General features: G+C 39.5%; 1 protein-coding gene across 2 annotated transcripts in view; it reads left to right on the top strand.

Annotated features, from left to right (window-relative positions):
- The window catches only part of LOC126266595 (vezatin-like), a 102,169-nt gene that overhangs the window by 83,324 nt on the left and 2,690 nt on the right, over positions 1-16,155 (top strand). For both annotated transcript variants that reach the window (XM_049970910.1, XM_049970911.1), the window contains one exon: positions 12,311-12,434. In XM_049970910.1, coding sequence (XP_049826867.1) covers positions 12,311-12,434 — 124 coding nt within the window. The remainder of the gene's footprint in view (positions 1-12,310; positions 12,435-16,155) is intronic.

Raw genomic sequence — 16,155 nt, forward strand, 5'->3', positions numbered from 1 at the left:
CAATGACTAACTCTTTCAAAAGTGAATTCAGGTATTTTGTGCCGACTGACACATTTTGCAAATCATATATGGATGTGACACTGTTTTGGCATAGTATGACATTGTAATAGAGGGATCTACAGTGCACCTCATATACATAATGCATATAGCCACCACAAGTGTATTAGAAACGAAGATGCTAAGGTGGACAGTGGGCCTCACTAAGTTAGATCACATTTCTAATGGCAGCATTAGGAAACAGTTTGGTGTTGCACCGATCCAAGATAAGATGCGTGAGAGTCATCTTTGATGGTTTGGGCATGTTTTATGTTTTACAGAGTGGTGATGACTATTGCCAAGGTGGGAGACACACTTGTAGTCATAGTCAGTAGACCCAAAGAATGACCTAAGCAACTTTGGGCTGATACAGTTCACAAAGACATTAAATGCGTGAACATCCATCCAGATGCAGCCCGTGATAGAGCGAAATAGGGACAACAGACTCATGTAACGGACCCCGCAGGCATGCGGACAAATGATGAAGGAAAAGAAGAAGAAGAAGAAGAAGATATAGCCACCTCAAGTTTCTGACAAGCAAAAGTAATTTTAACTGACGGAGTTGTAAAATATTTAACTTTTAATTTCTTGGTTCCCTTTTTGATAATAACATGTACATGAACAGCACTACCTCTTAATTACTTCCTCCACAAGTTCGTTATCTCTTTTTGTATTAGGAGCTCTGTAACCACAAATAATTGAGGGATATAAAATTTGTTTGACTTTTGCCTTCCAAATGCCAACACTGGTCACCCTCTGACCTGATGCAAACTCAGTCTTCATGCAGCTGTCACACTTTTTGCATATAATGATAGTAATATCCTTAACTCCAGGTTTAACCTCATGAATTAGTTTGCCTACTGTTAAGGAGTGCAATCGGGCAACATTATGCTTGGAATTGTGTGGCAACATCATGCTCGGAATTGTGTGGTGTTTTGGATATATCTTCAGTGTATACAAAGAATGGAACATAGCTTCTACTCTGTATTGTTGGGAAATATGTGAATCCTGTGTATTTTTCATGTTGAATACTCTTTTAGCAAATTGCTTGTTGGATTCATTACCACTACTTCAACAAAGTGAACTAATACCTACATTGATTTTCATTTCACGGTTACTGAGTCGTCTAGATCCTCTCAACTTGCCAGTGTCTATTTTTGTTGTTTCTTCTTCAGTGTACCTATATTATACAGGCTTTAACCAGAGGATGTTCTGAGTATCTTCCTTCATCTGTTTTTATGTTCGTCATCTTCTAATGTCATCCATCATTCCAATTCTCTTCCTACCTCTCCGTCTCATACCTCCCTCATTCCCTCTGTAATTCTTTGTTGCAGGCAGTCCCTGCACAGTATATGCCCCAGTGTAGATTTTCTCCTCTTTCTAATCACTTCCAATAATCTTCCTTGTTCCCCTATTTTCTTCATTACTTCTTAAGTCTGTCAGTGTACTGCGTCTTTAGCTTTCTTCTCTATAGCCCCATTTCCAAGGTTTCTAAATATCTTTCTTGTGTCTTTTTAAGTGTCCCGGATTCACTGCTGTAAAACACTACATTCTAGACATAACATTTAGGAAATCTTTTCTGTAGTTCCATTGAAGTTCTTCTAGATGTTAGTAACTGGTTGATCTTTCCATATGCTCTGCTTCTCATAGATATCCTTCTCCTTATTTCTTCTGTACAGCTTCCATTCCACATCATTAAAGGTTGTTCTATCTTTTTTCCATTTAGGAGTATAACTGGAGCTTGCTCCTTGTTTATTCTCATCACTTTTGTCTTTCTTACATTTATCTTCATTCCATACTCCTCACCCTCTATGCAGTACTCTTCAACATCTTCTGTAGTTCCTCTTGTGAGTCAGTCAGCACTGCTTCATTGTCCACATATTTTATAGCCCTTATCCTTCCTTTTCCAATTACAAAGCCTCTTTCATCATCTGTGCTTTGTCCCCCTGGTTCGCCAGACAAAAAATGTTCATATTCGCTTGATAGAACAAAAAGAAAAAGAATACATCTATCCAAATGTGTATTATGTGCAATGTAAGAATTAATCAGTTTAGAAAGGCGGTTTCTTCTTGAATAAAGAATAAACAGTACTGAAAAGAAAGTCTCTTATCAAGTATGGAAATAACAGCAGTACTTATGGAAAGGCCTAAGGCCTGAACAAAAGTCATTTCATGTGGAAGAACAAATAAACATAAATATGGACTAATGCTCAAGATCTTTAGAAAGAAAACAACACTGGTTGAAAATATCACTGATTGGTAAATACACAATGCACTGTACTAGCAAAGGTTCAAGTCCTGATGGGACAATCCACAGATAAAATATTGTACACTTAGACTGAGTATGTGTCAGTCCAGTTTCAAGTGCCCAACATGATGAAACTCAGTCAAATCTGGGATAGAAACAAAGACAAGAACTCTTGCAAGTCCATCAACTGATCAGTGATACAAAACATGGCATCTTCTTTGGGGCAGCTCCAAAGTGAGTTCTTGATTGATGGAATGTGTCTGCATTTGGCACCTGGCTGAGGAAGCAGAATGAACTGCTTGCCATGCCCCGAGTGGCCAACCTAAATACAATCTGGGCCCCATGATACTTTCAGTCAAGTGTCCTGTGGAAGAGAATAGGTTCATGGGACCAGCGATGTCATCAACGCCTGGGATGCTGTGTGGTGGTCAGATAGGTTGTGGCAGAGTTGTGTCTGTCTGTGGGAAGTTTGCCCTTATGAATTATACTACCACTTGCCTCTAAAAAGTTGGTTGCTGGCTGGGTAGGTGCAAGGCCTGTCCCTCCACAACTGCGGAGAAGGCTGGATCCCAGCAGATGGTGTGAAAGGTGCTGAGAGTCTGCCCATGTGGTTGGCCATAGATGGGAGCAGTGACCATCCAGCTGCATCTGGGGTGTCCAGTGCCTGTGACCATGTAGCTGGTGTGGGTGGACCCAGAGTGACTTGGCCAAAGAACAGGCTGCCTGTAGCCAGTCTGTAAGGAGACCATATGCCATGACAGACTGGACATAGACAGTGGAAAACTTGGTGAGGAAATGCAGAGAAGAAGATGGAAGTATCAGTGTGTGGAAGCACTGGTGAAAGCACTGGTGAGGAAACTTCTTCCTGTGAAAGCACTCAAGATTAAAATTGGTTGTGCAGTAGCCCTTGAGATTAAAAAGTTTTGTGCAAAAGCATGCGGGATAAGATTTTGTTGTGTGGAAGCACTTTGGACAAAATAGTGTTGTGTAGAAGCACTTTGGATAAAAATTTGTTGTGTGGAACCACCTGGGAGAGAAATAGGTTATGCAGAAGTGCTGAGAATAGACTGTTGTTGTGTAAAAGCACTTGGCATAAATTTTGGTTGTGTGGAAGCATGTAGGTTACATTTGGATGACGCATGGGAAGAGAAATCTTAAAATGTGTGTAAGGGTGAGGCACTGAAAAGAGCCAAAAGTGCCTACGTGGAGTAGGTAGGGGCTGAGCTAGGTGGGGGAGAGGTGGTTTAATGATGGAGGTGTTCTGGGAACGGTTAGAGGAAGAATGATAAGGGATGATCAATGTGGATGATGGTGCAGGTGCTGTGTGTTGAGGAGTAAACTGCGGCAGTGCAGGCCGGTGAGGGCAGAACTTGGAGTGATGGGGATGGCTGGGTGAAAGAAACATGCAGCACAAAGCTTCTGAATAATTTTTAGGTTAGGTGTCTTAGTCTAAACTGGAGCTAATTTTGAGAGTGATCAACACTTAGAATATCATTAGTTAGCACTCACAGAAATTCATCTTAGAATTGTACTGAAGCGACTTTAAGTATTTTTCACGGATTTTTTAAAAATTTAACCAAACACATGGTGCTAGTCAGCTTACAAAGGCTATCGCACTGACAGGTATATTCTAATCTGAAACTATGGTGAGCAGTGTGAAGGGATGTGTTAGTTTTCTGCAATAAGCTCAGTTTCTTAAAAATTTCAACCACTGTGTGAAGAGAACATTATTTTACTGTAAATTCTTGCCTTCATATTTTAAACATGACTCATTTTATTTGAGGTTAAATGTGACGGATGCATTGGTTAGTCCCTGCATGGTGACATAGCCAACAATTTAAAACCGAACTACGCATTAGAAGGCCCTAAAACCAGTGCTTTTTCTTACCTTTATTCAGTTGTTTTATTTGTGCAGATGCATGTGAGCATTGACGAGTCGATCTTTGGTGGAAGCAACAGTGATTACTTTCATGATTAGATAATTAATAGTCCAGTAGGGAACAAGAAGAAGAGCAGTGAGAACATTCATTATCATTTTAGAATCCCTAATATTCCTGAATGTGGCAGAGTCTTCCCCAGTCTTCCACCATTGCAGGCTTGCTGGAGACAGTCACCACGTCTGCTGGTAATTGCCCAGTGGAAGTGTTTAAACTAACTTAATATTGTCTGAAGTATGTCTCAGAGTGAGAGAGAATAAATATACCTATTCAAAGCAATCCTGACAAAATCTAGTAATGCGGCAATTCAAACAGATGTTGGTTCATTTTAATTGCAATGTCATTTGATTCAGAATCTTCCTAAGAAGACACCTTGGTCTCTTGCCTAGGTGTTCTAGTCATTCCTATACAAGTATACCATTATGGTATTTGTCGTCATTACTGCAGAATCACTCAAAATGGGCATTACGATTCATGCTGTGAATGCGATATCAGAAAAAGATTTGTGCTTGGATAATACTTAACCATTGTACTTTGTGCACACTATTATTTAGATTCTGTTCTCAACAAGCTTTCAACACAAGTGGAAAATGTGACTGATAATTTCCAGACTTTCATATCCAAGCTGAAAGTCTGTTGTTGTGGCACAATCATTTTGTTTTGTATAGATTTTTTCTCAGTATATTAGAGACTTTTGTGGTATTGTGTTACGTACATATACTACTGAACGTACGTTTTTTTTTTAATTTTTTTATCATATGACATGTATGAATAAAATCTTATTGGATATTAGCCCACATCATAATGAAACAGTAAACAATTATAAATCCAAAGTTTTAACTGTCTTCCAGTGGATCATTTTAGAACAACTAAACTGGTAGCATCTGTAGATAATCTTCACTATATATACCATCTCATTTCAGTTATCGAGTGACAAATTATGCTACGTTCAAATAAGTCATTGAACAGTTCAGAGTTGAGATGCCTGTTGAAGGATTTCCTAGACAGTCTTCGCTCTGCAGGCATTTAAAAACTTTGATATGAATGTGGCAACATTCATGTTGGCAAAAGCTGGAGATTAATTAACACTGAAATGTCAGAACATGTACATTACTTATGATTGGGGTAACCCAACAAATCAGTAACAGTCAAACATCACCTGGAATGTGATCAGTAAATCAGTTTTTTTGCTTGAAGATCGTAAGTGCAACAGTGGAAAACAAGGAAGGCTATTGAAACAATTATATGCCCCAATATCATGAACAGGTGGATGGCTACTAAATGTGGTCCCATTCCAGCAGGTTTGGGGGAGATGGGGTTGTATGTGTTCACCAGTTAGCAGTACCATAAGACCTGGATTGCAGCTGTATAAAAAAGTGATCACATGAGAACTTTCATGTGGCATGACTGTCTGGCTACAGGAAAGTACTGCAGCTGGGTAGAAGGCAATCAATATAACTTGGGTCTGCATCCACAAAGAAGGTACAGTAGAGAAGGGGAAGAGGACAATACTTATGGTGGGGGCTATGTTGTGAATGACCACATGATATGGGAGTTGCAGCCCGACAGCTGAAGCCTTTGCATAAACACACATCTTGTGTACTAAGCTACAACTTGTTAGTCTGAAAATGGTCATTATAACAGATTCTGTCAGTACAGCCAATAATTTGACTGTTATATAAGGGGGCATTCATTCAAACCTGGTCACTAGTGTAATGTAATGGTAACAATTTTACTAACTCAAAAATGTAGTTTACCCAGTACACCTACTAAAAAATAGTCACCAAAACTGTTTGCAAATTTATCCCACTGCGACACTAGCTGGTCAATTCCATCCTTGAAGAAGCTAGTAGGCTGTTGTCAGATCCAGTCCTGAACCCAGTCACACACTTTGTCGTCCATTTTGAATTGATGTCCATGAGTAGCTTGTTTTAGAGGTCCAACACATGAAAGTTGCACGGTGAAACGTTGGGACTGTATGGTGTATGTTCCAGCATTTCCCACCAAAACTGCTGCAATGTCATCTTCACTGCATTGGCCGTGTTTGGGCGGGCATTATCATGCAGGAGGATAACGCCATTGCTTCGGCATTTCGACTTGATAGCTCATCTAAGGTTCTGTAAAGTGGATTGATAAAGCTGGGCATTGATGTGGTTCCCCGTTCCAGGAACTTGACAAGCAGTGGGCCCTTGTGGTAAAAAAAAGGAGGGCATCATGACCTTACCAGAACTGGTGTGCACAGCCTTTGATTCTTTGGAGGTGGTGAAGTCGCATATTTCCACTGCTTGCTCTGATGCTTGTTTTCCAGTTCAAAATGGTGACACCATGTTTCGTCACCTTTGACAGTACGCGACAGAAAGCTGTATTCCTCCTCATGATAACGTTGCAGATGACTCAGAGACAGTGCCAATCGAGTATTGCGCTGTTCGGGGTCAGTTGGTGGGCAACCCACTGCGTACAGATTTTTTGGAAGTTCAAGTGTTGATGCATTATGGTGTGGGCAGTGCCCACACTAATACCAGTAACTGATGGATCTCGTACACGGTGACTCTGCGGTTGTCCAAAACTAAAGCATTCACTTCCACAACCATTTCTGGTGTGATGACATGATGAGCCCGTCCAGGACGAGCATCATCTTCCAGTGACACAGACTCCTCTATGAATTGTTTGTGCCATTCCACAACACTTGAACGACTCAGACTGTACTCACCGTACACGGCCTTCATCCGTCGATACATTTCACGGCCTCCAACTCCCTCCACTGCCAAAAATCAAATCACTCCTCATTGTTCCTGCTTACTCGCCTTCATGTTCAGTAGTGGACGATAACTTGTGTGACCACCTTCTCTTCAGCACTGGTGCTACGCAACATCAAACGGTGCGCATGCAACAGTCTCTCTACCAATGGTGGGTGCCACCATACCAGCAGTTACGTGGTGCCACCTTACGTGTAAGGCAAAGGTAGACGCACTGACCAGGTTTCATTTGAATGAAACTCATAGATGTTAAAGTAAATAGTTCCTCACTAGAGTACAGAAAAAGAATAGTCACACAAATGAAGGATATTGACCAGGACGTCTAAAAAGCAATCTCATAAACAAAATACGAGTAAAAAATATAGCGTAGTGGACTACATCACTTACTTTGATAATGATCACGTATGATAAAAAACGCATGTGATGTGAAAATTGTGTGTCGGCCACCTGACAAGCTGTTCAGGAATATTGCGTGAAAAATAAAATTTTCTCCTCCTTCCACATCTTTATGATACAGTGGGTAGTATGTAAGCTATGTTCTCCCTCCTACTTTAATGTGCTGCGTTTGCTGCAACCCACACAAGCACAGCTTTTAATGAGATTCTTGCTACCTTGTCTGCGTGTTTCAGCAAAAATTTAATGGTATTGCTTATAATTGCCTGATTATAAAGGGCTTCCTCTGCAGCTGTGCTACATGAAGATAGCAAAGCATTGCTATGTGGCAAAGAGAGAGGGAGTAACGAGAATGCTCAAAGTTTGCAGATTGTTGGGGGACAGCCAAGTGAAGTGGCTGCCCCTTCAGAACAACGGGGTGGAATCACCCAGTGCTCATGACAAGGTTACATTTCTGTGCAAGTGCCACTGTATTTTCCATGAGCTTTTCAAGCTGCTCTCTACCAGTCATTCCACTAGCCTGCTATTGGCCTACTGCAATCCACAGGCACACCATTTTGAAGTGTCCAGTGATATACTAGAATGTGACACAAGTTATCACCTTTTTAACAAAATAAAACAATACAAGAGGTGTGTTCAAAAAGTAATTGAAATTTTTTAATTTTGTAGGCTTTATATATCCAATTTTCAAAAAAATGTTCATGTTGTTCATACTCGTGTTCCTGATGTATGTTTGCATTTTCATTTGTTTTGGATAGTTATTTTATTGTTGACTGTTGAATTGGTTCTGTGTGTTTTCAAGTGCTCAGCAAATTTTCACTTTTGAAAAAGATGGGTTGAAGGATTTGCATTAAATTTTGCTTGAAAAATGGAATAAAGTGAAGCACTGCATTTGAAATGTTGACTGTGGGTATTGGCGAATCTACTATGAGTAAGACAAGAGTTTACAAGTGGTATAAATGTTTCAAAGAGAATTGAGAAGATGTTGAAGACGAAGACAGCCCTGGACACCTTAGCTCATCAATTACCAGCGACAGTGTGAAAGAAGTAAAGAAAATTGTTCTGGAAAATTGCCGAATGACTATCAGAGAGGTTGCTGGTTACGTCAGCATATCCTTTGGACCATGCCAAACCATTTTTTTTTTTAGATGTTTTGGGGATGAAACATGTAGCAGCAAAGTTTTTTTATGAAATTGAGGCATTGTGACCCAAAACATTGCCTAGATGTCACTCAGTAATTGCTGAATGAAGCCTGTAATGGTCCAGGACTTCTAAAGAAGGTAAGGAAACATGGGGATATGGGTATAACCTCGAAACTAAGGCCCAATCATCCCAATGGAAACAGCCTGAAGAGCAAAAGCCAAAAAAGTTGACACCTTTGATCACATGTTGTGAAGGTTCTTCTCAGTGTTTTCTTCAATTACAGTGGGATAGTGTGTCATGAGTTTTTGTCTTTATAGTATTACACTCAATAAGGAATACTACCTGGAAGTAATGCACCATTTGTGTGAAGCAATCCAAAGAAAACAGCCAGAATTGTGGTAATTGTGGTAAAAAAACTCGCAGAAATAGCGCCACGATAATGTTTCCACTCACGCCTCAAAGCTTGTTTGTGGATTTTTTTGCAAGAAATAAAACCATTACATTGCATCAGCCACTATATTCGCCAGACATGGCCTCTTGCCACTTCTTTCTATTCCCAAAATAGAAGAGAACCATGAAAGGATGTTGTTTCGCCATCGGTGATGCGACAAGAATAAAATCACTGAAGGAGCTGAACCCCACAACGAATAGTGATTTCCAGAAATGCTTCCAAGATTGGAAATAGCACTGGCACAAGTTTATTATATCTGAGGGGGATTGTTTTGAAGGGGACAAAGTTGATGTTGCTGAATAAATAGAGATTATTTAAGAAAAACAAAAATTTCCTTTGAGTTTTGATCACATGTCATTTATCTACATCTGCATCCATTCTCGGTAAACCACCATAAAGTGCATGGCAGAGTGTACTTGCCATTATACAAGTTATTGGAGCTTCTTCAAGTTATTTATTTATTTATCAAAATGAGACAATGCGAACCAAATCTACTTGGTCATGGAATAAGCCAGAATAGAAAGCTTTTTTTCTTCCTCCCCCTCACTTCGAATCACCCATCTTGGGGGTACGTCAGATCAATCACTTTTAGGTGCTTGTGATCTCTTTTTCACCCAATAGTTCTTCATTCTATCGGATCTCTTATTTCTTTCCTCCTCTGATATGTGAATCAGTTTCCTGGTGTTGATCTTAACTTGGAACCTCTTAGTTTGTCTTTGGTCATGGTCTTGGCTATACCATTCTTTAACGTGACTTGGGTAATCTGGCGTTCTCTCAAATCCTTTTCCACTTAAACCAATTGGGTTTAGTCTTTTTTTTAAAAAACAGAAGTCAAAGGTTTGTGTAGTTAGTCTGTCGGGATTCATTTGGAGTATGTGTCCATAGAAATCAGTCCTCCTTTTCCTCGTGGTTTCTGAGAGTCTCTCTGACTTTGCATAGAGGGCTTCATTTCTATATAAAACCTGTTATTTTGGAATTTGGGACCCATGATCTTCCTCAAAATTTTCCTCTCCTTGATTTCCAAATTCTCCATTTGCCCTTTCCTCCCCATGACTAGTGTCTCTGCTACATAGAGTGCTTCTGGCTTAATTACTGTGTTATAATGCCTAATTTTGGTGTTCCAAGAGAGGGCTTTATTATTGTATGTGTTTTTGGTTTTCTGAAAAGCTAGTTCCATTTTGCTCCTTCTTGCTTCCATTGCTTTCCCTGCAAGGTTGTTATATTTGCTCCATTCACCTAGGTACTTGAAACTCCTAACCACCTCTACTTTTTGAGCTCCTCTTTGAAAGTTTATAAAGAAATAATTCATAAAACATGAAAAAATATTTGAAGAGAACAGAGAAAAGTTCTCAAGCACTGCAAGGAACTCCTGTGAAGAACAGGAGGAGGGTGCTGCTCGGAAACCTTTGTTTTGGATTTGAATATTTGAGGTTTATCAATTTTTTTCCGCTGGAAGCATATTAAAATTGAAACCTGCTGAATAGTGCTCACCTTCCTGTGCAATGCTTAAGGAAGTGTCAACTATTTCTCCACTTAATGTTCACTGAACAAATGTTGCAGTTTCTTATAAACGATTCCATACTGTCAGCGACAAATCACATGATCGAATGTGTGTGCTGGGATGGCAGAGTTGGAATTCCGAACAATGTCGTACAGAAAATTCGCAAACTGGTGCTAGAGATAGGCCTGACCACTTGTTTCTGGGCTAAGAGTATTCTTGGTGAGGGCACAGAGTTGTCCCAAAATATACTATTATGTGGTATAATGGAGTGGAAGTAAGCAAAGTAAACGAACTTTTATTTTTCAGTCTCAGAGACATTGGACATCATTCTTATAATGTGAGAAAGTAGCATTCTGTTTCTGCTCGAGATCTTCAACATGATACTTCCAAGAAGGCCGTCCAGCTACACCCAGTCCTGCAAATTTAAAATGATTGGCTTCACTGACCATTTGGTCATCTTTGGACAATAAACTTTCACTTTTACAATAGTTCCATGTCAGAAACTGTATACATTATGTTTTGTGCAAGTTAAGCATAATCACTATTCTGTTATCCTTTATATTACGTTCTATACCTTTCATAGCAACATGTTTGTCATCTGTGAAGAGGACAATTTTTATGTCACCTGTCACGTCTGGTGACAAATCATTGATAAACATAAAGAAAAGCAGTAGACCCAGAACAGGACCTTGTGCAACTTCACACATTACATGACCCGAGTCAGAGATTCAAGCCTCTTTCCAATTAGTTGATACTGGAGGTCAACCTCTGCTCCCTAGTTTCCAGATATGAAGTGAACCATTGTTGAGATTTCCCTCTAATCCCATAATTTTGTGCCGTGTGGAGTAGCTGCACAGTCTGAAGCGTCTTGCCACAATTCGCGCAGCTGCCCCCGTTGGAGTCGTCACAAAGTGCAACTGGCTGCAGTTATTTCTGAAAACGTGTATTCGAGGATGGATTGCGCAAGTGTTTTGTGAGCAGTCTCCTTTATAAACTGTTTACATTGCCCTAGTATTCTGTCAATGAACTGGTCTCCCACCTGCTTCACAAATGACTGAGACTGATTATTCTATTTCATATCTCTACAAACTGTTAAAACTGGTAATTGTGAGCGTTGGCCAATTCCAGTTATGATTTGTTGACGTTGTAGTCATAGGATACTATGATTTTGTTTTGTTTGGTGAAGTGTGCCATTTTACATTTTGAAGATTTAAAAAATTTTGCCAATCTTTGCTCCACTTTCAAATTTTATCAAGATTACACTGAATATTTGTGCAGCTTTTTTTCAGACTGTACTTCATTACAGGCAACTGCATCATCTGGGAAAAGTCTGAGCTTATGATTAATATTGTCTGAAAAATCATTTATATACAACATGAACATCAAAGCTCCCAATATACTTCTCACCACCCACAATGATATGCTGTGTCCTCCCTCCTACCACAAAGGCTTAATTCTAGTGTCTCAGATTTTGCTTGATACCGCAATCAATCGTACATTCAGTAATAAGTGTAGGTGGGATACAGAGTCAAACTGTTTTTTGGTAAGTCAAGAAATACTGCATCTACCTGACTGGCTTAATCCACGGCTTTCAGCAAGTAATGTGAGAAAATTGAGTTGGGTTTCACATGACATTTTCAGAAACCTGTTTCACATGGAGGTGGTTATTCTGTTTGAGATACCTCATATGGGGAAGACCATCCTCGGAATCCAGCAATTTAGTCATATTATGTTATCTATATGTTGTGAGTTATTCTTAGAAGCTATGACTGCAGAGCCTGAGAAGTACATAAACAACTTTTCATTAATTGAGAGAGGCTTAGTGAGGATGTGGTGACTGTTGCAGAGGGCAGCTGGACAGGCAGCAGTTCTACCTAGCATTTCAAGAGGCCGATTTTCTCAACACCATTGGTGCTACCTGTGAAGAAGAAGGCAGCACCTCACAAGAGGTCAAAATTGATGTGCTAAAGGTAAGAGCACCATATGGATAAATCTGTTGTAATGCTTGTTCTATTGTGCATACAAAAATAATTTTATATAGACTTTTTATTTGAGAAATTGTCGCTGTATATTGCCCTACTGACTTCTCAATCAGTGCTTTATAATCATAAGATTTGTAACAGTGCTTTCATAGTGTGACACTGCAAGGAACTGAAGAATCTGGAATATTTAATAGACCTTCGTATAACACACACACACACACACACACACACACACACACACACACACACGGTTAATTGTCATTCAGTTATGATAGTTTAAAGCTAAACTGGTAACTGGAAATGTGCTGGCTGATAAGATGTAACAGGGATGAACCAACATTATGATCTTGATGACGACACTGATCGTCTTGTCAGAATTTGATCGAAAATATTAAATGGACTGTTCCTATCTGATAAAGTCTTACAAAGCCTATGGTTGGTAATGTGTTTTGCAATTGGAGCTAAATCAATGCGCAATGATATAAAAATTTTCATAAAAGCTCAAAGTTCTGCTTTGAAATACCTTAAAAACATGTTTCAGGAGTTCACATCCGTAGACATGTTTCAGTAGTTTTTGGACTGATTAATGATATGAAAAACACACAGCATAACATATTTCATTGCAGTAAAACATGGTAACTGAAGAGGAACTTCAAATTTAGAAGTAAAGTAAGTCAACACTACAGATTAGGCCTTAAGCCTATTTCGACTGGCTGACTGCTACCTACACGGCAATATGAGGAGTGATCTATGATCCTGGGCATGTAGTCAGGTTGTTGGAAATCCCTCCAGCCTTTATTGCCAGTAGATGAAAGCTGATAATGCTGTTGCTTCTTTATTCAAGCAACTCCTCATTTGACCTCACAAGGGCGAGTGGACCCTGCACCAGACCTCCTATGTCAGAAAAAAATCTGGGGTGGTTCCGGGATTGAATGCAAGTCCTTCTGCACTGAAGACAGTGACACTAACCATTCAGCTACAGAAAGAGTCTAACATTAAATTAATTTTAATTATAATGCCTATATCACAGCTGTACTACAGATAGCTGCACCAGTATCATCATCTGCATTTATAGTTTGGTGGTTGCCATCCTGGCATTCTTAGCATCAGTGAGGCACACCTATTATGATCTGATATGTGTTATGGAATAATTAATTTCTTTATGAAAGAGTAAATGAGATGATGCATTTTTCCCCAAATGACTGTTTTATTTAATTGTAGAAAATTAATTTGGATTCGCTGGCTATCTGACACACTTAACACTACAACTGCTGAGTAAGGTAATGAAAAACAGACAGCAGCTGTACATGTGTTAACTATGTTCATAAGTATTACTCACCAAAGCAAGCTGTAGACCTGGCCTTAGGGGAAATAACTTGGTCACATTGCAGTTCAAAATAGCACATATTGTTAACTTGCAGTGCAAGACTGCAAAAGACTTGTAAGAAATGCTGCAATGGCTTGCAGGTAATGTCATGCAGTTTATTGGTGCCAAGGATAAGAAGAATATTAAAGTTGAATAAGTACTAGAGTTATCTGGAAACCAAGTTAACAAGGCAAGTAGATTTAGCATGGAATCTCTGTGGGGGAAGTTGGTACCACTGCCATGTGGCAAGAAGCCAGCAGAAGGAATGAGCATTCCCAACAACCAGTAGCTGGTCAGTTATTGTTGTAGTGACAGTTAGAGATGAGCGCTCTCATTTCAGCTCCCGCCAAGTGCGAAGTGTGTGCTGTAATTCGCTACGTAAATGCTAAGGGCATGAACTCCACTGTGATTCATCACAAAATTGTTTCAGCTTATGGAGGGGATGTAATGTCAAGGCAGCATGTGATGAAAAGGGTACGGAATTTCAATTTTGAAAGGACCGAAATTTACGATAAAGACAAAAGCAGAAGGCCGTGTGTTGTGACTAATGATGTGGTGCAGAAAATTGAAGAACGTCTACTCTCTGATCACTGTTCAGCAATTGGAGACCAGCATGCAGTTTGTCCAAACATTTCATGAAATGTTGTTCACAAGATCATAACTGATCGACTCAATTATTGCAAGTTGTGTGTGTGATTGGTGCCCAAGATGCTTACCGAAGCAGATGGAATGAGCAGTCAGTGGTGCTCGCAAATTTCTTGACCATTTTGTTGACTGAAGGCAAGGATTTTCTCAACTCTGTAGTGACAGGAAATGAAACTCGGGCTTATCACGTACTCCAGAGAGCAAAGACAATAAATGCATTGGCACCATACTCATTCTTCTTCAGCCAAAAAATTCAAAACTCAGCAAACAGTGAGGAAAATCATGGTGTCAGTTCTTTTGCATCAGAAAAGGGTTCTGCTCATTGATTGTTTGGAAAGAAGTGAAACAATAAATGGTGGAAGATATTGTGAGCCCATGAAGAAACTTCACAGAGCCATACAAAACAAATATCGTGGAATGCTGACAATGGGAGTCTGTCTGCTTCATGAAAATGCACGTCTGCTCACCGCTCATGCAACACAAGTGTTGTTGACTTCGTTCGGTTGGTATGTTTTAAGCCACCCCCCTGCAGCCCCAATCTCGCACCCAGTGACTATCATCTGTTCATTAAATTGAAGGAACTCCTTCATGGAAAACACTTTTCTGATGACGACGGGGTGAGAATCTAAGTGAAGAACTGGCTGAAAAAGTTGACAGGAGACGTCTTCGACACAGGAATCATGAAACTCATCTCCTGGATGACAAAATGTATTGAGGTACATGGTGATTATGTAGAAAAAATAATGCAAGACCTATTCTACAATGCATGTAATTTTTATTAAAATAAATTCCTTTTTTGTACTTCAAAAAAATCTTATAACCTTACTTTCCAGATTAGTCTCATACATGGTGTGCCATTATGGTTGAAGGGACACAATGCTGAGTGGAGTAGGATTCAAATATCTGTCTAAAGAAAAAGAAGAAAAGTACACACAGTAAATATCCTATTGACAATATGAATAAATGCATTCTTAGGCATCAATTTCTGCAGATTGTGAAAAATACAAAGAGTATCAGCTTTGCAAAAGTTTCTGTTGTCACACACAACTAGACTTCAAGGCTGGCAAGGAAATTCTGAAACTAGTTGTGTTCTATATGTAGGATTTGATTTAAAAGTTGCCAGAATAAACAAACCATTACATGCGAACGAGTCAGTATAGTTTTAAAAACAAAATGTAAACTATGTTATATTTTACAAAAAATGAAACATCAGTGTCAAAGTGGACAATGGTATATTAAAAAATATAACTATTCACATACATTACACTATGAATAAATGTTGTCAAAATGTGCAAGAAGTATTTTTCAACAGAGCTGCCAGTCAGTTTTTTGCTATACAGGCCATGGCATGTAGCAAGTAGCAGCACTCCACTCGTAAGAATACTGAAGTGTATGTTACCAGTAACTCCCATCCCTGTTTCTTGTAAGCACAGTGGTTCAGCCATGCTGGCCAGGTCTTCAGTTTGCTTAAATGCCAGGTAATACTTATGGGGCTTACTGAAGTTGTTGACTTTGTGCAGGTGTTCATGTGAGAACAGAGTGAGACAAATTTGCCCATGTGTTTTTACAGATAGCACTCATATCTGTTAATGTTTGCACTATACATGTGGCTGCAGGGAAGATCCTTCTGCACTGTGTCCTCCCTTTTACCTGCCTGTGCTGTCTTTTTTGCATAATTATCTTAAATTGTTAAATAGT

The sequence above is a fragment of the Schistocerca gregaria genome, chromosome 4 (assembly GCF_023897955.1).
Source record: "Schistocerca gregaria isolate iqSchGreg1 chromosome 4, iqSchGreg1.2, whole genome shotgun sequence".
Taxonomy (NCBI): domain Eukaryota; kingdom Metazoa; phylum Arthropoda; class Insecta; order Orthoptera; family Acrididae; genus Schistocerca; species Schistocerca gregaria.